Below are 24,655 nucleotides of genomic sequence, written 5' to 3'. Positions count from 1 at the left end.
TAAAAAACACACAGAAAGAAAACAAAGAAATTCATAGGGGAACACAAACTGGGCAATCTTGTTACTATCTTCGACGTTCAGTATGCGGTTTTATCATCATCATTACCTCTTCACAAACATTACCTTGTTTGGTCCTCACAACAATCCTAAGAGGCAGGTATTGTTATGTCCATTTTTCAGATGAGGAAACTGAGGTGGACAGAGGTTAAGTGACTTGCCCAGCTAGTAAATGTTTGAGGCTAGATTTGAACTCAGGCCTTCCTGACTTCAGGCCCAGGGCGCTATTCACTGTGCCCCCTGGCAGCCATGGTAGGGCCTTCCAGGGCCTATGTTCCAGGTACCCAGGGTCACACGTGGGTTTCACACCTGTGTCAGAATGGGACAGTAGCAGAGAAACTGTCTACATGATCATCATGCTAGCAAACATTTCCAAAGAGAATTTAGGTTTGAGAAGCACTTTGCATGGATGACCTCATCTGAAGCTCACAATGACCCTGGGAGGTAGGTGCTATCATTGCTCCCGTTTTATAGATGGGAAAACGGAGGCTACGGGACCTAACCGTGGTTGTGCAGCTATTACATGTCAGACGAGGGATTTGAACCCAAGGCTCTCCTGACTCTGTCTAGTAATCTTCATCCCGTGGCCTCCATCGCAGAAACAAGGCTATCTGTGGCATACGGAAAGGAATCGGGGCAGGTGAATTCAGATCCTGCTGCCATGACTCAACAGTTGCAGAATTTTCTCCTCTGGGCCCCACTTCCTTCCCAGGTCAAATGAGAAGGTCTGCTCGAAGGTCCTTTGATTCTCTCCCTCCACTCCCCCTCCCCCGTGGACGCCCCTATTCCCCAACATACCAGGCTGAGGGGCGGCAGCAGAAAGTGTTCCGGTGCTGGGCTGGGGGATCGTTTGGGGGGCTTTGCTCCCAGGGCCTCGGCCCCGCTGTCCTCCTCCAAGCTCTGGGGCAGGGTCCTGCAGGAAAGGGAGAAAAAGAGTTCAGGACCCAGGAGACCTGGGGCACAGTAGCAATCACCAGTAGCGGGGGTTGCAATCCTTCCCTCACTTTTGCAAAGAGTGCTGACTTGAGCATCTCAGAGGTGCTCAGCCCCAGATCTGTGCTAGGTACCAAGAGGGGAGAGGAAAGAAGAAGTCTTGGTAATAAGGACTTCACTCAAGAGATTAGCTGTTGTTAATGACCTTCTACATGTAATTAGACTGTAAGCTCCTTGATGGCAGAGACTATCTTTTGACTCTTTGTGCCCCCAGCACTTAGCACAGTGCCTGGCATATGGTGGGCACTTAATGTTTACTGACTGATGGAGGCTTTCTCCCACGCGGTCACTGGCCTTTGTTCTCAAAGAAAACCAAAATGACATCACTACGTTGGCGTCAAGGTCCGACCGTAGCAGATCAGGCCGATACGAGCTCGGAATTCTCTAGCGCAGACTGGGCACAGAGGGTAAGGATGCTAACCTAGGTGACCCTGGGCAAGCCTCCAACTTCCCAAGCCTCACTCTCCTAATCTGTAAGAAGGACTTAACATTTGTACAACTGGTTTGAGGAAGCGCTTCTTAAAAAATAAAGTCTGTTTTTACTGCATGAGCTATCCTCATGGCTACAAAATCGCATCCCTGCTCGATATCCTCCTTCCAGGGGCTCCTTACTGCCTTTGGGACAAAGTGCAGACTCCTCAGCTGACCACATGCTGGGGTCCAGGAACCGCTCCACCCTGAGAACCCACTACTTCACTTGATAAACTCGAGCTTTCACTCAGACTAGGGTACAGCACGTCTCATTACCTGGTCCTGCCCTGATCACCCACTCCTTAGAGGGCCCTCCTCCGTCCTCCTCAGATTGTCCTCCATTCACATTCTACCTTATACCATGCTCATTTATTTTGATGGCATCACGGTCTAGCTCCCTAGTGGATTGTCCTTGAGGGCAGAAAAGATGACCATCATTTTCTATTTCTGTCACCCCAGGATTACGAGCAGGGCCTTGTGTTGAGGGATGGGGACTGCACCCATCTCCCAGATGAGCAAACTCTCTTTACATCTTCTCTGCAAATTATAGTCTTGAGAGAGGTGCCTGGGCCATTGAGAAGTCAAGTGATTTGCCCAGGGTCCTACAGCTTACATGATAGGGCAGGATTTGAACCCAGGTCTTCTTGGCTCCACTCTGCCCATAGAAGGTTCTTAAGAGGAGCTAATGTGATCTCAGGATCCACTAAGAGAGGCGGAGGGGAAGGAGAGAGGAAACCAGTGTTTATTAGGCACCTATTACGTGCCGGGCACCGGGCTAAGGCTTCACGAATATTATCTCATTTGGTGCTCACAACAATCCTGTGAGGTACGTGCTATTATTGCCCTCATTTTATAGTTGGGGAAACTGAGGCAGGCAGCAGCAAAGTCACTTGCCCAGGGTCACACAGCTAGGAAGTGTCTAAGGTTCTATTTGAACTCAGGTAGGTCTTCCTGGCTCCTGGCTCCTGGCCCAGTGCTCTGTGCACTGGGGCGCCCCCTATTGGCCTATGTAAGCGGTGCAGCTCCTAGTAATAAGGAGGGTGTCCTCTAGCTTAGTCTAACCACAGATAGAGGAGGGAAAAATAAGGAAACAAGCACTTATTAAGCACCTACTATGTGCCAAGCAATGTGCTAAGCGCTTTACAGATGTTATCTAATTTTTCCTGCATTTACTTTTTTTTTTTTGCTTCTTGGTGAGGCAATCAGGGTTAAGTGACTTGCCCTGGGTCACACAGCTAGTGTCAAGTGTCTGAGGCCAGATTTGAACTCAGGTCCTCCTGACTCCAAGGCCAGAGCTCTATCCACTGCACCACCTAGCTGCCCCTGCATTTACAGTTTTTGAAACACACTGGAGAGCTTCTAGACACAGGTCCATGAACTCGTGTTCATCATTATCATCACCACCACCATCACCATCACCACCACCACCATCACCATCACCACCACCACCATCACCATTAACACCACCACCATCACCATTACCATCACCATCACCACCACCATCAACACCATCACCATCATCATTACCACCACCATCACCAACAGCATCACTACCACCTCCTCCATCATCACTACCACCATCACCATCACCACCACCACCACCACCATCACCATTACCACCACCACCACCATCACCACCACCATCATCACCACCACCATCATCACCACCACCATCACCACCACCACATCACCATCACCACCATCACCATCAACACCATCACCATCACCACCACCATCACCAACAGCATCACCACCACCACCACCATCATCACCACCACCATCACCACCACCATCACCATCAACACCACCACCATCACCACCACCGTCACCATCATCATCACCACCACCACCACCACCACCATCATCACCACTACCATCACCATCTTCATCACCATCACCACCAGCATCAACATCACCATCACCGTTACCACGACGACCACCACCATCATCACCATCTTCATCACCACCATCACCATCACCACCAGCATCACCACCACTGTCACCAACACCATCATCATTCTGATGACTGTATTTCAATATAATTGGCTTCCTTTGCAATCCTTGTATTTGATGTTATGCATTTAACAACATGATTTCGAGAAGGGGCCCTGGGCTTCATCAGATTGTCAAAGGAGTCTAGGACCTGAGAAAGGTGAAGAACCCTGACCTGGAGGAAGGTAACCAGAATGGTGAAGGGCCTTGAGTGCACATCATGCAGGGATCAGCTGAAAGAACTGGGCATCTTTAGCCTGGAGACAAGCCTAAGATTTACAGGGCTCTCTTCACATACTGAATTTGGAGTTCTCCTTGGTCCCAGAACCAGGAGCATGCAGGGGAGTTGGGGAAAAGCAGATTTAGGGTTGGCATCAGGAAGGATGTTAGAGCAAAGCCAAAGGACCCTCCATCTCAAAAAGTTCAGGTGGCAGCTATTAGATGATGAACAGCTTGGCAGATCAGGTATGCACAGGTGTGGGCTGGTCTGGAGGGTGGTCCTGAGCCCCCTTCCAGCTACAAGCTTCAATGGGGAAACCTTCCCCAGACCCTCTTCATTCCAATGCCTGCCCTCTGCTGATTACTTCTTGTTCTGTCTATATATGTTTGTTTGCATGTTGTCTCCCTAATTAGATTGTAAGCTCCTCGAGGGCAAGGGATTGCCTTTTTCCTCTTCTTGTGTCAACACAAGTAGGCACATAGTAGATGCTTAATAAATATTGACTGATCAATTGCTAAACTACATGGGACAAAGACTGGTGGACTTCCTCTTTGCAGAGATTTCCAGATCACAAGATTTAATGCCAGAAGGGATCCCTGGATAGCATCAGGTCCTACCCATCATCCCCTATGACTCATTTTATGGATGAGGAAACTGCAGACTTACCCAAGGACACATAGTATCAAAATGCAGGATGCGGCAAATGCCCAGTGAGGGCTACAGATGATGAACAGTGGGGTACCATGGAAAAGGGGGCTGGGGGAGCTCAGAGAGAGCAATGTATAGTAGAAAGAGCCCTGGTCTCAGAGTTGGGAGAGACCTGGGTTACAGCCCTGGCTTTGACACAAGTCAGGTGGTCATGTACCTTGATTTATCAGGGCCTCAGTTTCCTCATCTGTAAAATAGGGATAATTATACTTATTCTTGTTTGTCCTTCATTCTGGAAGAGGACCACGACATCAGGAAGGTGATGTCATGACTTGCAAATGAATTGGGTTTAAGTGAGGGAGGGCTGTGCAAAGTCACCAGCCTCACTCTCTCCTCTGGAGCCATCTGGGTCCAGAGGCCAGATACAGATCAGGTCGATTGGAGATGGCCCAGGATGCAGTGGGAGACCTTGGCCTTTTTAAGCTAAGGTCTTTTCCAGGTTTCCATCTGACTGAGGCAACACCCATTCAGTGATTAAGGCTAGGTAAAAAATGAGGCTAAAAATGGCCTTTTTTACCTAGTCTAAAAAAAAAAATCAATCTGGTACAGGAAGAGCCTCAGGGTTTCTGGCCAAAACAGAAACAATTGCTATTTACACTCACACTGAGCCATCAGAGGTCCAAACAATGACCAAGTGGGGCCTGGGATGGGACCTATTGTTGGCCAATCAATGAGAGCCAGAGTGATTTGGGTTTAAGGTATGGTCCTTAAAAAAAGAAATCTAGCTGTAAACCACCAGATATTTTGAGAGGTTTCCATGATCAAAATTTATATTCCTTACCCGTGGGTAAGGGTATGTTTTCTTATGTGGACACAAGGAGAAGAGGGAAGGAAGGAAGGAGCGAAGGAGGGAAGGAAGGAAAGAACTGCATTGCCCAACTGGCCAGTTTGATTTGATTTGATTTGATTCCTATCCTCAGGGAGCTAAGCATCTATTAAGAAGGGAACACTTACTAGCTGTGTGACCCTGGGCAAGTCACTTAACCCCAATTGCCTAACAAAAGAAGGGAAGACAAAAACAACTATAATACACACAATTAGGAACACAAGATTTAGAGGTGGAAAGGATGTCCAACCTTCTCATTTTACAGATGGGGAAACTGAGGTGTAGAGGGGCCTTACAGGGTACCTAGACCAACCTCTTCATTTTACAGATGAGGAAACTGAGGCAAACAGGATTAAGTAACTTGCCCAAGGTTCCCCAGCTAGTAAGTGTCTGAGGTCAAATTTGAATTCAGGTCTTCCTGACTCCAGGCCCGGTGCTGTATCCATTGAGTCGCTCAGCACAGAGCTGGAATTTAAATTGGAGTCCTCTGATTCCAAATCTAAGGTCCCAATCTCCCTCCCTCCCATCCCTCTGTACTCCATCCTCTCTCACCTCTTCCGAGCTCCGGCCTGGGAGCTTGTGCCCGCAGGGTGGGTCTTCTGGCTCAGTCGTGGGTCACTCCCCCACCGAAGCAGAGGAAGAGACTCTGGGGGTCGGGGGGACAGGCCGTGGAAGCTGCGGGCTCGGGGGCGGGGGGTTGTTCCTGTACGCCTTCGAGGGGTCCTGTAGGGCTGCTCGCTGGTGTTGAGCTGGAAGTCATCGTCCATGGAGATGTAGGGGGCCAGCATCTCTAACTCTAGCGCCTCGATGTCCTGGGCAGAGAAGGAGGATTCCACATAAGTAACCCTCCTCCTTGTAGCTTCTTGGCCGGGGGAGCTGAGACAAGACCCAGGGAGCCAATTACATCTAGTTCTGGACCCCAGTCCTTTCCTTCCTACGGCACCATCCCTCCCACGAGTCACCCAAAAAGACTAGGAGATCCCACACTTAGAGCTGGCAAGGGTCTCAAAGATGATGTAGTGATTCCCCCAAATTTTACAGATGAGGAAACTAAGGCCCAGAGGTCAAGACTTGCCCAAGGTCACACAGGTCAGAGAATCCCAGGAGCATAGATTTCAAGCTGGAAGAGAGCTCAAAGGCTCTCCTAAGACCAGGTCTCCCAATTTACAGATAGAGAAACTGAGGATGACTCTGGTCCTTAGTAACAGAGTTTGGTTTTGAACTCCAGCCCTGACTCCCAATTCGGTCACCTCCAGCTGCATGCATCACAGAAATGTTGAGCTTTGGGGCAGGAGCCCTGGGGCCAAACCCCAGATCTACTGCTGACTGAGGTCTTTTGAGACGTTGAAAAGCCCCCTTCAGCTCTCTGGAGGGCAGTTCTCTTCCCCAGAAAAAGGGTCATGCTGATGCCCGAAGCATCTGCCCATCTCCAGGCATTGTTTGTGAGGCTTGGACAAATCACGTCCTCCCAACAAGGCTGTGGGCTAGGTCCTGCAGGGATTATCACCTCCATTTCACAGGTGAGGAATGTTGGAAGGCCCAAGTGACCTGTCCAGGGTCACCCAGGACCATTGCAGAGCAGGGCTGGAATTCCAGCCCAGGTCCCTCTGGACCTCTCTGTTCCATCCAGCTACCTCTCCAGAGTTAAGGGGGAAGCAGAAAAAGTCTCTGAGCGGACAAAAGAGCCGTCACAAAGCCCAAGCATTTCTCCTTAGAGGAGCGACCCTCATCACATGGAGACACTGCCTCCTGCCTTGTACAAGGTGCTAACAAGAGTGGGTGTGCGGCCTGGGGATGCCCAGGAGATTGGGAACGGTAAACTGAAGAGAGAAGGAAAGCTGCTGGAGACAAATGCCCAGAGAACAGCAAGATGTGTGAGCTAGGGAGGAGACCAGAAAGTACCAAAAACCCAAGAAGGCAGGCAGCCCCTCTAAGGGCAGGGTGTCAGCCACTGAGGCCTCGGAATTACAGGACAGGAAGTACGGCCTACAAAGTCAGGGAGCCTGGGGGTCCAAACCCAGGACTTCAGAGCTGGAAGGGGCCTCTAATGCTGTCCCTGATAAAGAACCCCCACTACCATAACCATGATGAGAGCTCAACCAGCTGCTGCATGGAGGCCTCCAAAGACAGGGAGCTCACTACCTTTCCTGGCAGGCTATTCCGGGGCAATTCTCATTGTCTCATGAGCTCGGGCCCAAGCTGGCGTCTTTGCCTCCGTCCCATCGCTTCTGGTTCTCCACTCTGGGGCCAGGCAGAAGGAGGCTAATCTAATCCCCCCTCTGGAGGACAGTTCTTGAGGTGCCTGAAGGTCACCTACCCCCTGAGCCTTCTACTGTCCGGGCTAAAGGTCCTAGTCCCAGCAGCCTAGGAAGCCGGGATGGGGGTAGGGGGCAGTGGAATCCTGGCTCTCCCACCTCCTCCCTCTGTGGTCTTAGACCAGTCAGTTTGCCCTCTTGGGCCTCAGTCTCTTCATCTGTAAAATAAAAGTGTCAGGTCTGATGGCCTCCAAGGTCCCTTCCAATTCTAAATCTACGATTCCAGGCACTCAACAAGCACCATTTCTATATTGCTATTGTCCCTATTTTGCAGATGAGGAAACTGAGTTGAGCAACAGGAAGAGATTTGTCCATTCAAGGAAAGGAAAGGCTGGGGTGTGACAGGGGAGCACTGCCATGTTCTAGCCACCAGTCTTGGCCCTACCTGCTCCACATCCAGAGTTTCTACAGCTTCCAGGGTCTTGCCGAATCCAAACATCTTGTGTACGTTTTCCATTTCCAGGAGGAGGTCGTTTGGGAGATCCGCCTGTGGGCGAGATGGAGATGAGGTAACAGGTGAGTACAGAGTGCTACAAAATGAGGGCGGGGGGCAGTAGGTCGTCTCCAAGGTCAGGTCCATCTCTGCCTCCCAGACGGGATAGGAAGCCCAAAGTCCAGCTAGGAATGGTGGACAGAAGCCAAGCACCAAACGGTGAGGGAGGAGTCGAGCCTCCAAAGACCCTAGACAGCTCTGCCCAAGAGGTCAGCAAAGCCCGAGTGCGGAGGGTCCGAGGGCAGCACCCATGACTGGGTCATTTGGTAACGGAATCTTTGGAAATTTTTTTTTTAATGCACTTGATAAACATCATCAACACACAGAAATATCTCCATGTACAAAGAAGAAAAGAGAAAAAAGATTGTGCATGAAACTAGGCATCTCAAGGTCAAAGGCTCTGATGGGAGGGGGCCAAACGTCCAAGGTTAGCTAGCTCAAAACCTAGGAGAGAAAGCCTTGGTCCCTGGCCATGGGAGTCAAATATCAAGGGTCACTGACTCTAGACCTGGGACCAAGGAATCCCCATGGCAGGCAGGGAATCAAGAATGTAAGGGATGGGAGCGGTTAAAAGTCAGAGAGGTCAAAGGCTAGAGGGTAAGTCCAGATACTGGAATGTCAGAGCTGGAAAGGACCTTGGAAAACAGAATATCAGAGCTGGGAGGGGCCTTAGAACAGGGAATGTCAGGGCCAGGAGGGGCCTTGGAACAGGGAATGTCAGGGCTGGGAGGGGCTCTAGAACAGGGAATGTCAGAGCTAGGAGTGACCTTAGAACAGAGAATATCAGAGTTGGGAGGGGAGCCTGGAACATGGGATGTCAGAGCTGGGGTGGAGAGGAGGGACATCTCAAGGGTCATCCATATGGCAGGTACCGTGCACCTTTCGAATATTTCAACTGATCCTCACATGGCTTTACAAATATAACCCATGATTTGCTAAAACAGGACACGCAGAAAAGCAGCCTTGGAAGGCGTGGTGACTTGGCCCAGAGGTCTGCATACCGGTGGCGGGCTTCGAGGACGCTCTTTGGCTGGGGTTCCGCTGGGGATGGCGGCGGTGGCGGTGGCAGGGGCAGCAGTGGCAGGGGCAGGGGCGGCCCCATCCAGGATGGGGGCCAGGAGGTGGCGAAGGTCTGGGCTGCAGAAGCGGCGAGGGTCAGCAGCCAGAGTGGCCTCGCTCAGAGCCGGGGGCTTCAGGAAGGCAAGGATCCTGGGGCCGGGGGTATCTGTGAGACATGTACTGGGATGGTTACGTGTGGTGGGCTGGGGCATCTGAGGGGCCACCCCAGTGATCCCGACCTTCAGCAACACGTATTTTCTGAGCAAGCACTTACTGTGTGAGGATGTTGGGGTTTTTCTGGGGGGGGGCAGGAGGCTGACCTTCATATTGCAGGGGAGGGGGAGGAGATAGAAATGCTGGTCTGGTGTCTGAGAATCAAGGGAGTGTGCTGCCTAACCTAGGTGAAGAAATGCAAACCCCGTAGGACAGGAGAGATTCTAGAGTCAAAGTGGAGTTCATCCTGGGAGGTTGTTGGGTCTTGGGGGGTGAATGAAGGGATTGGGGAGAGGGCACTGGGGGAAATGGAGAGCCTGGAAGCCTTCCTGGAGGAGAGACTAGGTGAGTCCTACTGGCACACAGTGAGTGTGTGAGGACATTCTAGGTAGGGGTGGGGTAGAGGCTGGACAGGCTATGTCTGGAAGCTTAGGGATGAGGTGGGGAATGCTAGATGCTTGGCTGAGTGGGCATCATGGGAGCCAAGGAAGTGGGCAAAGATCAGAGAATGGCAGCCAGGAAGAGGTGGGAAGGGTTGATGCCAGCACATAGAATGGGGATGATGTGGAGAAGGTGAGACACCCCGTGAACCTCCCCTCCTCCCTTCTTTCCACCTCCCAGGCTCCCTTGCCTTCCACCCCCATACCAAAGCCGTCTCCAACACCCTGGGGGCTCTTCTCCGAGGGAGGCCCCCGGTCGGCGGGGCGGGGGGGCCGGCGGGTTGGCTGCTCCGTCTGCTCCAGGGATAGCACCACCCCAGTCTCCTCCACCCGGCTGGGGGGGGGCAGGATGGGGCAGAGGGGGCAGGGTGTCAGGGAAGGGAGATCAGAGCTGGGCATGACTTTTGTCCCCTGGAGGGCCACCCCAACCAGCCTATTATGATAGTTGCCCCAGGAGAGATATCCCAGCTCCAAGGTCCCCACAGGCATTAATTAGCAGAAAGAGGGACAAGCTGAATTCCAGAGCTGGAAGAAACCATTAAGTCCAACTCCATCTATTTTACAGATGGAGAAACTGAGGCACAGAAAGGCAAGGAGGTTTCCCAAGAGACAGTAAGTCAGGGGCAGGAGCCAGGATTTGAACCCAGGGCACCTGACCCCCAGCATAGGGATCCTTCCATTATAAAGATCTCAGCCCTTGTCAGCCTCCCGCCCCACTCCCCAAGGGGGTCACAGTCCCTTCCCTTGCCTGGCACTGACCTCAGCACAAAGTGGACACAGACGACACTCTCGGGCTGGGGACCTCGGCCGCCTGAGATCACCGTGGCCTGGGTCTGGGTCCAGAGGTACCCTCCATTGCGGGCCAGGAAGCGATACTGCCCAGTCACAGCCTGGCCCTTGCTGAGTACTGGGGGGCAGAAGGCAGAATAGGATGGTGGGACGGGGAGCCAGGGAGGAGAAGGTCCCAGACTGGGGCTTGGGGCTGGAGACCAGGGCTGAGATCCCCCCGGGTGGGGGAGGGTGTCTCTGGGCAGACTCACAGGTGTGGATGCTTTTGCTGACAGCATCGAAGTCCAGGGCATGGATGTACTCGTAGGCTGAGCAGCCAATCAGATCATCCGGGCTGTATCCCGCCACTTCTGAAATCCTGGGGGTGGAGGAAGATGGGCCCTGTCAGTTCTGGCCTGCTCCAGACCAGAATCCTGAGAATGGGGGATAGGCCCATGGGGAAGGAGGGAAGAGGACGGGAGGGTGGAGAGGACGGGGAGGGGAGGGGGTAGAAGGAAAGGGCAGAGGAGTACAGGGAGAAACAGGGGAGAGGGAAAGAATGGGGATGAGGGCAGACTAGAGCTATTAAGAAAAGGAGAGGGAAGAGAAGCATGGGATTCTCCACGGGCCAGGCGGGACACAAGACGGACCTGTCATCACAGTAGGTGAATTTCATGTCCAAGCTGTGCCGGCTGAGGAAGGCCCCTCGGCCCAAGGGCGGCTCCAGGCTGCTGGGGTGTGGGATGGCCTCACAGATCAGGACCAGGCAATGGAGGGGTGGCTCAGGCCCAGACCCCAGCCCACCACCCGCAGAGGGCTCTGAAGGTGGGGTGTAGGCCCGCATGTGCCCTGTACAGTGTAGAACCTGGTGTGGAGAAGGGGAAGGATCAGCTGCAGAGCCACGGGGTCCTCCCAGCTGCCACCATGCTTTTTCACCTCCCAATCTCTTTCCCCAGCTCTGCCCAATGCCAGGGCACTTGTCCTGCCCTGCTCCTATGCTTTAGGTTTCCTAGAGAGGTGGGGCTCCACAGCTCCACCCTCTGGCTCCCTGGCACTGTCCCTAGGGACCTATGTGCCTCAGTTTCTCAGACGGCCCCCCTGGTTTTCCCAGATTTCCCCATACTTGGGCACCTGCCTCAAAGGATCATAGGTCTAGGGGTGAAAGACGCCTCAGAAGCCATTAGTCCAACCTTGCTCATTTTACAGATCAGTAAACTGAGGCCTAAAGAAAGTCATGGAGTGTCCCCAGAGATGGCCCCACTCCAGCTTCTCCAGAACCTTCCCTCACGGTGCTCAGATCCTCCTTCCTCCCTCCCCACCTTCCCTAGCCCCTCCCTTCCCTCGGGGAGCCTCATTGTCCTGGTGTGTGAGTGCCCCGTAATGCAGGCCACTGTCCTCGGTTCCCAAGTCTCCAAACCTGGGTGCCTGGGTCCCCTATCCCCAAATCCCCTGAGGCCTTTTCCCAGGGACTCCCACTTTCCAGAGCTCCCTCTCTGCCCAGGGCGCCCCACTGGCTTCCGAGTCCTTCCGAGTCCTTGCGTCCCCCACCTTCCAGGTGGCAGCTTTGAGGTTGAGGGTACGCCCGCGGCTTGTGAGGGTGTTCTTCATCCGGAGGGAGAAGCTCCGCTCCGTGGGCTCCTCCAGCTTCCTCTTGGATAGGCCTGAGGTGGGACAGAAGAAGGTGGACATCGGGCATCGGCTCCGGGCCCCCCCCCCCCACAGGGGCTGCTCCCCAATTCTGCATCACGCAGTGTTAGGCTTCCTGAGGGCATGGCCCATCCCCCTCCTCGAGGAAAGACTCTTCCGGGGTCCTCCCCTCAGAGCCGGGAGGAACGTCTGAGGCCATCTAGTGAGCTGAGAAGAGGCCCAGGCCCAGGGAGGCTGGGGTCTGCTCTAGGTCACACAGCTAAGTTGCAGAGGGAGGATTTGAACCCAGGGCCTTTGACCCCAGGAGCAGTGCACTTTCCACTTTACCAAGCTCTCAAGGCTTCGTTCCCCAGCCTGCCCTCCCATTCCCCTTCAAGATGGGCCTCCCCAAGGGCAAGTCTGGGGTCCCCTTGGGGTGGCAGCTTCCTGGAGGCAGAGGGGACCCTATGCTGGGGGACAGGGGTTAAACGTGGCAAAGGTTCACCTTGCCGGGGGGTCAGGACGTCTTGAAGTTCTTCTTGGTCACAGGGATGGACAAAATCGAAGACGCTGTGCCCGATCAGCTCGAGCTACAAGGGGAGGAAAGTGTTGGCTTTAGGACCCCTCCCTCCTGGGGCTCAGGCCCCAGCCTTCAGTCTCTTGACTTCCTGGCCCCCAGCTTCCCTTTCCACAGCCTGGCTGTGAATATCATCCCTCCCTAGAGTCATCACCCCAGTTCAACCCCCTGTCTCAGGGAGATGAGTAGAGAGACAAGTTAAGAGCTGAAATGAACCTTCAAGGACATCTTATCCAGCCCATTCCTGAACACCAACTCCTTTATAACATCCAGCCTCTGCTTGGATTCCTCCAGTGATGGGGAACTCACTACTTCTCAGAAGTTGAGAAAGGGAAATGTTGGAAGAGAGGAATTTTGAAAAAACAAACACGCCCAGCCTATAAGAGCAACTTGCTGTGTGACTTTGTATAAGTCCCTCGCCCTTTCTGGACCTCCCATGAAAGCGGAAGGGTCCAGATGCAATGATCTCTCGGGACCCCGCAGCTCTGGGAATCTCCTAGTATATGGTGCCCGTGCCCGTCCCAATGGGAGCGGCTCTCACTTGGCTCAGGCCTAGGTGTTTGCTGACATTCTCAGACAGATAGGCCATGTCCCCTTCGGCCGTCAGCACCATGACAAAGCCGTCCAGCGCCTTCAGGTAGCATGCGTCCAGCGGCTCCCTGGACCCTGCACCAGCTGACGAAACCTCACTCCAGTCCCCTGGAAGGAGAGGCACCAGTTAGCCCCCAGGAGCCCTGCCTCCGTCTGGGAGAACTTAGAGCTCATAGCTCTGCCTGGAATGCTCCAAGGACGTTGGTCTCTCTGGGCAAGGGGTCAAGGGGCACAAGGTTATCAAGGGGGCACAGTGTGTGTAGCGGGGGAGGGGGCTGCTCAGGAGACAGAAGCAAGAGGGCTGAAGGGAAAAGGGGGAGAGACTTTCCTGGGGGCTGCCCCCAGGCCAGGGTCTCTGGGGGAGTGGACTATCTAAGGGGGCCTCCCAAGCTGGGGGCTCCTCCTGCGGAGGCTCTCACCTGCTGCACACAGGCGGTGCATGCGAAGGTAACTGATGGTGAGACGCATGATAGAAGCCTTGTCCAGATGGGCGCTGACCCCCCGCGCAAAGGGCAGAGTGTGGGCCAGCTGGTAGAGCACCTCGGTCTCCTGGCTCCGGCGGCTCCGGGCTGCATCCCGGGACTTCTCCTTCCGAAGTTCTGTGTTGGACCTGCCCAGGAAAGGGGATGGGGATGGAATGGGATGCAGCCTCTGCCCTGTCCCTGCCCCTCAGACCCCAAGGGTCACTGCCCGCAGGAGCCCCAGGATCTGGGTGCAGAGGAAGATCTGAGTGGGGGCGCAAGAAGAGAGGGGAGATCGCAGCGTCCTTCCCAGAGGGCTGGGAGTCAGGAGGCTTGGGGCCTATGTTTGTTCTGGAATCTCAGGTCCTTCCCAGCTCTGACATTCCCTGTTCTAAGGGCCTTTCCACATCTAATATTCCTTATTCTAAAGGGTGTCCCAGCTCTGGCCTTGTTCTACCCCTGCCCCTCCAGCTCTGACATTCTCTGTTCTAAGGGCCCTCCTAACTTTGACATTTTATACTCTGTTCCAAGGACCTCTCTGAATCTGATGTTTGACTTCCTTCTCCCCCACCCCCCCGCCCCAGACCACTACCTGTCTCTGTTCCAGTGCATGTCCCCTGGATTCCTGGCTCCTCTCCCTGTCTCCGCTTGTCCACTCAGCTCCCTGACTCCCTCCCCCCATCCCTGCCTGGCCCCTTCCACACCCTAACTTATCTGCTATTTACTAGACCAGGAGAGGTCCCAGGGCTGGCACTGAGCCAGGAGCCCCTGGGGAGTTACTGAGGCCCCAGAAGAAGGGGTTAAAGGTCTCAGGTCTTGGGGAGGAGGGTGGGGGAAGAGGACATCTCTCCTGTAGCACTGAGGAGAGGCCCCCACTCTCTTTTGCACCTTTTTAGCAGACTGGGAGCTAGTAACAGAATATAGGAGCTGGAAGAGCCATCTATCCCTGGGGTAGGTAGGAAGTGGCCAGGCTTGGCAGACAGAGGGATGGACATGGAGTCAGGGAGCCTTGGGTTCAAATTCCACCTCAGACACTTACTACCCAGTGACTCCAGGCAAGTCACTTAATCTCCCCAAAACTCAGTTTCTTTATCTGCAAAATGGGGACAAGAGGAGCACCTTACTCACAAGATTGTTGTGAAAATCAAGTGAGATAAAGTCTGTGAAGTGCCTAGCAAATCTTAATGTACTGTGCAAGTGTTTGCTATCATCATCATCATCATCGTCACAGTTATTACCCCACCCCCCCTGTAATCAGCATGGCTAGAGAAGCTTGGAAAGGGCTTAGAATGAGTTTACATCATTGGATTTCTACCTGGAAATAGCCTTGGCTCTTCTGTAATCTAGCCCCCTGAGTTTACAAGAAGGGGAAACTGAGACCCAGAGAGTAGTAATAAATTGGCCATGGTTGCTGGAATAATACAGAAGCCACAGCAGAATCAGGGTGCCAAGCCCGGTCCTCAGAGTCTCAAGTGTTCTGCAGCCTGAGGGCACCCCGAGGACCCACCCTGTAGGTGCCCCTCTCAGTCCTGCCCCAGGAGCCAGGGTACTACTTTCCTCCTCGGGCCAAGAGGGTGGAAACATTCTGCCTCAGAGCCGGCAGCAGGGCAGGCCCCAGGGTGAAAAGATCCCTCTTTCCCACTAGTCTAGGATGACTATAGAAAGGGGGTGGGGTGGAGGCCTCCCCTAGCCTGAAGTGGGTGGGGCTGGGAGCTCCAGCTGGCTCACCCTCCCCTCTGCGGTGGGCGGCCAGGGGCCCCCCAGTCCTGGGAGGACATTCTGTTCTGTTCTGACCGTTTGTTTTCCTGCCCAGAGGGTGGGGGTGGGAGGGACAACCAGAACCAGGGGGGCCCCAGACAAGCCGGAACAGGGGAGTGGAGAAAGGGAGGAGGGGAGGAGGGGAAGAGGGAGGACCTGGGACAGCAATATGAGCCCCAAGGCCCTGCCCGCTCTGGCAGCTGTGGGCCCGGCAGGGAGGTGGGGCACAACCAGAATTAGAAAGCCTGGGAGAAATGGCCGGATAAAGGGAACCCTAGCTTAGCCACCTACTTACTACCTGAGTGACCTTGAGGAAGACACTGTACTTCCCCAGGCCTTAATTTCCCCATCTGTAAAATGGGGGTGGGGGAGACTAGACTGGAGACCCTGGGGGCAGGGGGAGGCCTGTGTCAAGCCCCCTGGGTCAAGTTTGGCCTGTTTCCCCTCCTGGAGCATGACAGGGTGAGGCCAGAGGAGCTCAGCCTGGTGGCGGGAGGGTAGAAATTGAAGGAACCCCTCCACCCCTGGAGGGGGACCCCAGGGAGCTGTGTGACCTTGGACATGTCATTCACTGGCTTGAAATCCTACTCTCAGTTTCCCCTCTAAAAAGGAAGGCGACTTGGGCTAGCAAAACAAAGTATCTAAGTAGAAGGGCAGTTGTGGAGAAAGAAAATACATTGTAACCTTAGCAGGAAATGGGACCTATTGGTCTCTAGGTTGAGATTTCTCCCAGCTTTGAGAGTCTGGGTTCTCAAGGGCCTCCCAGCTTAGCCATGCCATGTTCTAGGTTCTCAGGGGCCTCCCAGCACTAGCATACCATGTTCTAGGTTCTCCGAGGCCTCTGGGCACTGATATCCACATTCTAGGTTCTCAGGGACATCTCATGTTCTAGGTTCTCAGGGATCTCCCAGCACTGACATGATATAATCATGATTCTCAGGGGCCTCCCAGCTTGGCCATGTCATGTTCTAGGTTCTCAGGGACCTCCTAGCACTGACATCCCATGTTCCAGGTTCTCAGAGGGCTCCCAGCACCGATATCCACATTCTAGGTTCTCAGGGACATCCCATGTTCTAGGTTTTCAGAGGAATCCCAGAGAATCTCAGCACCAGATTTGAGGTGCTGCTAAGCTCCTCACACTCACACATAGGGCTCTGAATGTGGACCCCCCATCCTACCCCATAAACTCTCTCCTCACAGAGGCTTGAGAGATTTTGTATCCCCCCAAGGGTTTGGGTCTCCCCTCCTCGGCCGATCCTGAGTCAGTGACTGGATGTCAGTAGTTTTGGGCTGGAGTATGCCATCATGCATGTACCCATGTGGGTCTCTGTGTATGCATCCATGTATGGGTGTGGGTGTATGAGTCCATCAGGCCAGGAAACCCACCCATCCTGCTGTCAGTTGTCCCAGACACTCCCCTTTCCACCCCGCCCTGGCTTCCTCTCTTCCCCAGGCTGGCCGTCTCCCTGCCTGGCTCCCAGCCTGGCCCTTCTCCGCCTCTTTGGCCCTGTGCCCAACTGGGACGTGCAGCTGGGGGGGCCATCACCCTCCCCATGTTCCAGCTGAGAACAGGAGGCGGGGTCAGGGAGGCCCCTGGCAGAGGCCAGGGAAAGAGGGGAAGGGCAAGGAGGGGGTTGCTTCTCACCAATCCCCAAACAAGGAAAGACAAACTCCCCCACATGGAAACACAAGAGTCTTGGGGCACCAAGACCAGTGAAAAAGTGGTGGGGGGGCTCCTCACAGTTCTGAGCCCTGGTTATTCCCTGGTGTGTGACCCTGAAGCCCAAGGAGGTGGGGTGGGGGTTAAGCTGACTTCCTGGGGCCCAGGGGTTTAGGGGGTCCTATGCTAGACCCTAGTCCCGACAGCCAGGAACCACTAACGGGTTTACAGAGAACACCCAAGGTGGGGGTAGGTGCCCGAGATACCCCTACAGTCTTCCTGGAGATGGGCATATCACCTCAGCCCCATGGAAGGGGTTAATGGGATTGGCAGGCACATCCTTTTCCCAGCATCTCAGAAAGAAGATGGGCACCCCAGGGGATCCCCATCTCCTGGGCGGCAGCTCCTTCTCCCAACAGCCAGTGCCACGCCTGCCCCCTGGGCACTGTGCCCACTGGGGAGCCCTTCACTACATTCCTTCCTCCCTACCTAAAGGAGGTACCTATCATTCAAAAGAAATAGAAAAAAAGAGACCACTAATCCACCCCCCTCCCCAGGGCCCACTCACCATTGCTTGGATCCCCATCATTCGGGGCAGCCTTCAGGGCCATCCCTGGTCTCCTTCCCCCCAGACTGGCGCCTGTGCCCCCAATTCCCATCCATCCAGGGGGCCTAGGCTGAGGGTAAACAAAGCCAGGAGAGAACAAGATGTTCCTGGCCCTGAGTGCGAGTTGTGAGTGGGTGGCGGCAGCCAAAGGGTAGGGGAAATGGGGGGGGGAATGGATGACAGGACAGGAAGGGGCTGGGCTCTGGGGTGGATTGGGGGGAAGAGACACCCCACCTCAGCCAAGAGGCAGGGTGGGTGGGGCTGCACCCAGCCAGGCCCAGGCGCCCAGGGGAGGGGCCAAGCCTGCCTCTCCCCTCCAGGGGGTGTTCCCTGCCAGAGTGAGAGCCAAGGCTCAGGATGGGGGGGTGGAGGGTGGACAGTAGGGGCGGAGATGAGATCTAACCAGGCCTGGAAACGCTGGGGAAAGAGGTGGAGCCTGGAGAGCCCCAGAACCGGGACCCCCTGGGTAAGCTGCTGTTGGCACCAGGTACCCCACCATCGGGCTTAGGCACGCCCACTCTGCTGCACCTGCTATGTTACGGAATTAGCTTCGAGCACCCCCCTCCCAACTCCGATGCCCCTATAGGAGAGACTGAGCTGGAGGAACGAGGCAAGACTGCTACCTATCCCCAAGCCCAGCGTTTCAGAAATGCTTCAGCCCCCCCATATTGGTCCTTGGGGGACCATGAGTGGGCCACATCCCTCACGCTAAAGGGATCCAGGGAACTGCTCCAAGGGTCCCCACAAACCCAAGGAGTCCTAGAGCCTGCCCTCCCTTTCCTTGGAAAAGCCGGTCATGGGGTGGGGGTGGGCATAGAAAGGTAAGGAGTTTGACTCTCCGAAAGGATAGTCTCGTCTTCTTGGCTCTAATGGGGAAGATTCCAATCTTCAACCCAGATTCTGTTCCCTCCTGGGGTTCCCTGACAGCTGTTTAAAGGGCCCTGACCCTAATTACAAGGGCTGCCCAAATATCAGCCTGCTCCTCTAGGGACCCCATACGTAGGATATTTTGAGCTAGGTGGAATTTCCAGGTAATGGGAAGAGGGTAACCTCATCCTCCTAGGCCCTAAGTAAGGGGGAAGTCCTTATTCTTCCTCCTGGGGGTCCCAGGGCGCTGCTCGAAAGGGACTGCTCCGCAATTCCAAGGGGAGCCCGATCTCAGCTCCACCCACAGCAACTCCAAGCCCGGGACACTCTAATCTGAGGGAAAGAGGCGATGTCTTCACCCCTTTTACTCTGGAGGGGAGCGAATCCCCCCTCCTGGGGAGGTTTGATACGGGGGTCCCCATCTCCACCTGGCCCAGAAGGGGGCGCCCCTTGACCAGGGTCTTCAGGAGTTAGGCTAGATCCTGCGCACCCTGGGCGCTGCAAGGGGGCGAGAGCAGCCTCCAGGGGACCCCCTCCCCCCAGGGCTTGCCCTTTGCCCATACCTGGATCTCTGCAGCCCCCGATCCATGGCCACTGCCGCTGCCGCCGCCACTGACGCCTCCACCGCCTCCACCGCCTCCGCCACTGCAGAAGCTGCGGCCCCGGGCCCCGCCCCCTTCCCTCCCGTTCCCTCCCCTCCCGCGGTCTCAGGCGCCCCCTCCCCAGCCCCGCCCCCAGTGCGCCCCTCGCTGAACCATTGGTCGCCCCCCGGACCCGGCTTCACTCTGCCTCGGGGATTGGCCACAGGAAGCGTCACTCAAGAGTGGGGGGGGGTGGAACAGAGGGGGAGGGGGGCGCCCCTCTGTTCCACCCCCATCCCCCATTCCAGTACAGACACGCCCCCTCCCCCAGCTTGCCTGCGTACCTCCGCCAGTCCCACTTCCCTCTCTGAGCCCCTCATCCTTTTCTTACTTCCCTCATCCCCCACACACCCCCAACCATTCCCTGGCTTTCCTACCTCCTTCTGCCTCCTCTGCGCCCCCGGTCATCCCCATCTTCCTCAACTCCTTAAATCCTTCTGTGCCTCCCAATCCCCCTAACTTTCTTGCCTCTTTCAGCCTCCACTGATTCCCCAGGTCCTCCTCCTTCAACCCCTTCTGCTCCCCCAACCACCCTCACCTCCCTCAAAGCCCTCCACTCCCAACTGTCCTCATCCCCATCAACCCCATTAGTGCCCCAACCACTCCCACTTTTCTCAATCCCCTCTTTGTCCCCAACTCTTCATTTTGACTCAACACCCTCTGTAACACTGACCACCCCACCTCCCTCAGCCCCCTTTGTTCCCCCAAGCACCCCCTAGCTTTTCCACATTCCTCAATCTTCTCACAGCCAACCCTTTCTTGCCTCTCTCAACCCTCTATGCTCCACCAACCATCCCTCAGCCCCCACTTGACCTCCAACTCCTTTCTCACCTTTCACTAGGTCTAGTCCCCAAGAGGCACTGAGGTGGCCCAGAGGATACAGCACTGGGTTTGGAATGTTGACAGGCATGAGTTCAAATTCAACTTCAGACACTTATCTGTGTGACCTGGGCAAGTCTTTTAACTCTTATCTGCCTCAATTTCCTCAAATGGGGAAAATGTCAGCACCAACCTCTAAGGGTTATTGTGAGGATCAAATGAGATATTTGTAAATAAATTGCTTTTGTGCAATGCCTGGCACATAGTAGGAGTTTAATAAATACTTGTTTCCTTCTTTCCTCCAAACTCTTTTGCGCCCTCAAATCTTTCCTCATCTTCTTTTCTCTACTTTTAGCCCTTTCCCTCATGTGTTCCACCAATCCATCCAGGCTCTCATCTTCCCAGCCTGTGTGATCTCAAACAGACAATTTAACTTCTCAGGCTCAGAAAAGGGCAAAGCCCTTTTCTTTTCTAAATCTTCCCATATCTCTGTGCCTTCAGCTTTTCTCCTCACCTCCACCAGTCCCCATCGGCCCTGCTGTGATCCACCCCCTCCCCATTCTGTCCCCCTCACCTCCACAACTTGCTCCTCCTCAAATAAACCAGAGGATTAGATCTTCAGGAAGATCTGGGTTTGAATCTCAGCTCTGTAACCAATTCTTGCAGCAAGCCATTTCTCTCTGGACCTCAACTTGCTTATCTACAGTAATCTCCAGTGTTTTTAGAGCCAGATAGTCTACAGACTGTGCCAACCACTTTGCATTTGAGTCACACAACAATCCTGTGAAGGTAGATGCTACCACTATAACTACCCCATTTTGCAAACGAGGAGGCTGAGGGGGAGAGTTTAAGGACTTGGCAAGGGACAGGATTTGAACCCAGGTCTCTCTGGCCCCTAGTCCAGCCTTTCACGCACCCCCCTACCCCCTTTACAGAGTTGAAGGAGTACATCTTTTTTTTCAGCCAGCTGCAGTTAGAAGACCTGGGCTTGAGGCCTGGTTCCACCACATGCTAGCTGTATGGCCCTGGCCAAGTCACTTACTGTCTCTGAGCCTCAGGGTCTTTCCTCTGCAAGATGAGGATTATCAATGAACTTCTGCCCTCAAGATTCAAAGCAGGCACGTGGTAAAGAAGAAGGAGCCTTGGAAATGGGAACTACTTTTATTATTCTTCTCACATCCTCCCACCCCCATCCATTGGTATGTTAAGATACTATGGAGCAAGGAGGAATGAGAATAGGTGGGTATTTACAGAACAAAGGTAAATGGGGCTGGGGAAAGTTGGTGGAGAAAGGGATTACGTAAAGGAGAAATGGAAATGCCATTAAAAAAAGAAAAAAAACCCTCAGAACTTTGCATTGGGGGGTACGCTTTATATATAGGCAGCAGGGGCAAACAGCGTTTGATTTATAACCTTCAATACGGCAGCAAGCCTTACTATAGGCAACGCTGGAGGTGGGGAAGAGGCTCAGAGACCCAGAGCTGGCCGGGACACATTCTCCGGGGTCCAGAGGGATACTGGAAGAACGTCAAGTTCAAGTTCGCCTCTAATCCCCCTCCCCCTTCTTTAGCAGCCCCAACGTGGATCCACAGCACATGCGCATGTTTCAGGAGCCTCGGGAACCTCTCGCTGACGTGCACTGCAATGACTTGAGCATGCGCAGAAGGCTGACTTTAACTCCCCACCCTCCCCCACTCTGGCTTGTTGCCCATGCGCAGACCACTGCCTTCTCTCCTCCTCCCCCTCCCGCACCATCACCAACTCTGTCTAGGTTAAGCAGCAAAGTTTTACGGCTCTCCCTCTAGGTGGCGCCAGGCACGCGCAATAATTGCTACAATCCCGGGCACGTGGATTTACAGGGCTAGCCAATGAGAGCCCAGCTAATAGACAGGCCTGCCGATGGCGGGGAGGGGCAGGGGAGGGTGAGAGGCGGGAAATGCGCACAGGTGAGAGGCACGTGGGTGAGCGGAGATTGGCTAGGAGGGGACCAGAGACTCCAGGCATGATGCTCATTGTGGCCATGCCCGTCTCCCTCCATCTCCTGCCTGGTCTCTTCTCACCCCTGTTCTTCTAGAAATCCTAGTTGCCCTCTCCCCTCACTCTCTCGCCAGCTCCCTTCTCCTCTCTCCAGCTCTTCTCCTTTCTTCTTTTCTCCTTTCTCTTCTTTCCTCTTCCCCATCTCCTTCCCTTCCTCCCTCTTTTCCCTCTCCATATTGTTCTCTTCCCACTCCTTCCCTTTCTTCCTCCTCCTCTCCCCTCTTCTCCTTTCTCCCTTTCTTCTTTGCTTCTCCTTTCTCCCACTCTTTCCCTCTCTCCCTAATTCCTCCTCCTCCCTTTCTTCCTTCTCTTTCTTTTCCTATCTTCCCAGCTTCTTGCCTTCACAGCTAATCTTCCTTTTTCTCTTTCCCTCTCCCTTTCCTCCCTCTCTTCCCCTCTCTCCATCCGCTCTTTCCCTCTCTTCCCTTAATATCATCTAGTCCACATCTTTCCATCTTCTCCATGATAACAGAATGAGATACTTTATCAAATGATTTATTAAAGTCTAGGTAAATTATCCCTTCTCCTCTCCTTCCTCTTTCCATCTCTTCATCCCTTCTTCTTGTCCCTTCTCTTTCTCCTCTCCTTTTATCCCTATCTTTTCAATCATTTTTACCCATTGTTTTCACTTTTCTCCTTATCCTTCCCCCCTTTCTTTCTCCCTTCTAGAGGACAGAGGAACTATCTCTAACAAGCCAGAGGAACAGTACCTCTCCCTAATCTCCAAGGAGTATGACATAGCAGATAGAGATCTGCATTTAGAATTAGGATGATGTGAATTTGATCTTCCCTCAAATCCTGGCTAGCTATGTGACCCTGGACAAGTCATTTAATTTTTCTGAGCCTCAGCTGCTTCATATGAGACTTATCTGTAAGGTCCCTTCCAGCTCTAAATCTATTCTCTTTCCCCCATCTAATCAACATCCTCTTCATCAACAAAACACCTTTTTTTTTTTTGGTTCAGCATCCATCATTTTGCTGTCCTTGTTGTACCAAACACTCTCAGATGAGTTGTCTGTAAGCCTTTAGTCCCAAATAGACAAACTGATGTCCTCAAATGGGAGTGACAAGAGAGGAGTAACGTTGAAACCCCAACTGCCTAATTAGAATGATTAACCAAAGAGACAGCTAAGTGGAAATCTAGCTTTTTTACACATATTGGTTGTGGGACCTTAGAAAGGTCACTTAAACTCCCAGGAGCCTGCACAAGTACTCATCATTATTAACTTTAGAGCAAATGCTAAATCTATATCGGCAGGGAAAATGTCCTTGCAGGGAGCTCCTGATGCAAATGAAATTACAGCTTCAGTTGCAAAGCAAAAGATGTACATTTTGATAGGGATGACACGATGTGGGGATAAAGACCATACAGATCCCCTAGCTGCATCTTTGGACAGAGGGCTAGGAATTGGGAGTAGGAGATGAAGGGTAGAGAAATGGCAACCTGAGAGGCATGGATTTTTATTTTTATTTTTATTTTTATTAATTTATTTATTTTTGGCGAGGCAATTGGGGTTAAGTGACTTGCCCAGGGTCACACAGCTAGTAAGTGTCTGGTCTGAGACCGGATTTGCACTCAGGTCCTCCTGACTCCAGGGTTGGCACTCTATCCACTGCGCCACCTAGCTGCCCCAAGGCATGGATTTTTAAAAGGATGTCTAGTAGGCATCTCCAATTGAGCACGTCCAAAACTGGACTCTATCACGGGCCCTTTCTTGGGTGACTATCTTTTGACACTATGTTCCCATCTCCCCATGTTTCTTCTGCTATTAGCCACTGACGCCCTCTGCTAGAGGTTTCCGTTACTGTGTGCCAAAGGATATTGTGGCTGCCTCCTCACAGACTTTCCAGGATGTCTGGACATTTCAGAGCTCCCAAAGCTGCTGGGATACTTCCGTCTCAGGTTACTCACTTGCCTAAGAAAATCCCAGTGCAAGAAGACCCTACCACATGGCCAGAAGGAGGCTACATTCAAGGTTTGAAATGGCCAATTACAAACAGACAGAGAATATCTGAGTGTGTTCTATCTAACCTGGCAGGAAGGGCGAATCTGAGAATATTCTTCCTGATGCTATTACAAAGATTTGTTCCTGAATGTAGGAGTGTTGGGCCAATAAGTGCACAAAGTTTCAGGATGGGAAAGATTTAAGATCATTAAACCCAAATTCCTGATTCTATAGAGAAGGAGAGGGCAAAGGGCAGTGGATAGAGTTCTGGGCCTGAGGTCAGGAAAACTTGAGTTTGAATCCAGTCTCAGACACTTCCTAGCTGTATGACTCTGGGCAAGTCACTTAACCTCTATTTTTCTCATCCCCCCCACCCCCCACCTCCATGTGGGTGATCCATCAAACAGACCACTGGGAACGCAGTTAAGACTCAAATTTAAATCCAACCTCAAACACTTATAAACTGTATGACCCTGTATAATCACTTAACCTCTGTTTGCCTCATCTACA

The 24,655-nt window shown here is 53.4% G+C and overlaps 1 protein-coding gene and 1 long non-coding RNA gene across 5 annotated transcripts in view; one reads left to right on the top strand and one right to left on the bottom strand.

Annotated features, from left to right (window-relative positions):
* The window catches only part of LOC114030969 (hypoxia-inducible factor 3-alpha-like), a 23,428-nt gene extending 4,094 nt beyond the window's left edge, over positions 1-19,334 (bottom strand). Inside the window, exons 1-14 of one of the 4 annotated variants that reach the window (XM_027845939.1) lie at positions 19,266-19,334; positions 13,769-13,959; positions 13,300-13,457; positions 12,687-12,771; positions 12,104-12,216; positions 11,206-11,420; positions 10,828-10,934; positions 10,547-10,694; positions 9,994-10,121; positions 9,077-9,300; positions 7,968-8,069; positions 5,820-6,079; positions 856-970; positions 203-668 (exon numbers count right to left, since the gene is read on the bottom strand). In XM_027845939.1, the coding sequence (XP_027701740.1) occupies positions 624-668; positions 856-970; positions 5,820-6,079; positions 7,968-8,069; positions 9,077-9,300; positions 9,994-10,121; positions 10,547-10,694; positions 10,828-10,934; positions 11,206-11,420; positions 12,104-12,216; positions 12,687-12,771; positions 13,300-13,457; positions 13,769-13,959; positions 19,266-19,291 (1,917 nt within the window). In that variant the 5' untranslated portion in view covers positions 19,292-19,334 and the 3' untranslated portion in view covers positions 203-623. Of the gene's footprint in view, positions 1-202; positions 669-855; positions 971-5,819; positions 6,080-7,967; positions 8,070-9,076; positions 9,301-9,993; positions 10,122-10,546; positions 10,695-10,827; positions 10,935-11,205; positions 11,421-12,103; positions 12,217-12,686; positions 12,772-13,299; positions 13,458-13,768; positions 13,960-17,796; positions 18,000-19,265 lie in introns of those variants that run through there. The other 3 variants (XM_027845941.1, XM_027845937.1, XM_027845940.1) reach the window with 3 other exon arrangements.
* On the top strand, positions 18,192-24,655 carry LOC114030970. The gene is made up of 3 exons (XR_003567689.1): positions 18,192-18,301; positions 21,126-21,401; positions 23,973-24,655. It is a non-coding gene; the product is annotated as an uncharacterized LOC114030970 (long non-coding RNA).

The sequence above is a fragment of the Vombatus ursinus genome, unplaced genomic scaffold (genome assembly GCF_900497805.2).
Source record: "Vombatus ursinus unplaced genomic scaffold, bare-nosed wombat genome assembly UNPS02015030.1, whole genome shotgun sequence".
Classification (NCBI taxonomy): Eukaryota; Metazoa; Chordata; class Mammalia; order Diprotodontia; family Vombatidae; genus Vombatus; species Vombatus ursinus.
Note: the sequence above shows the minus strand (reverse complement) of the source record. Positions and strands in the feature narration are given on the sequence as shown.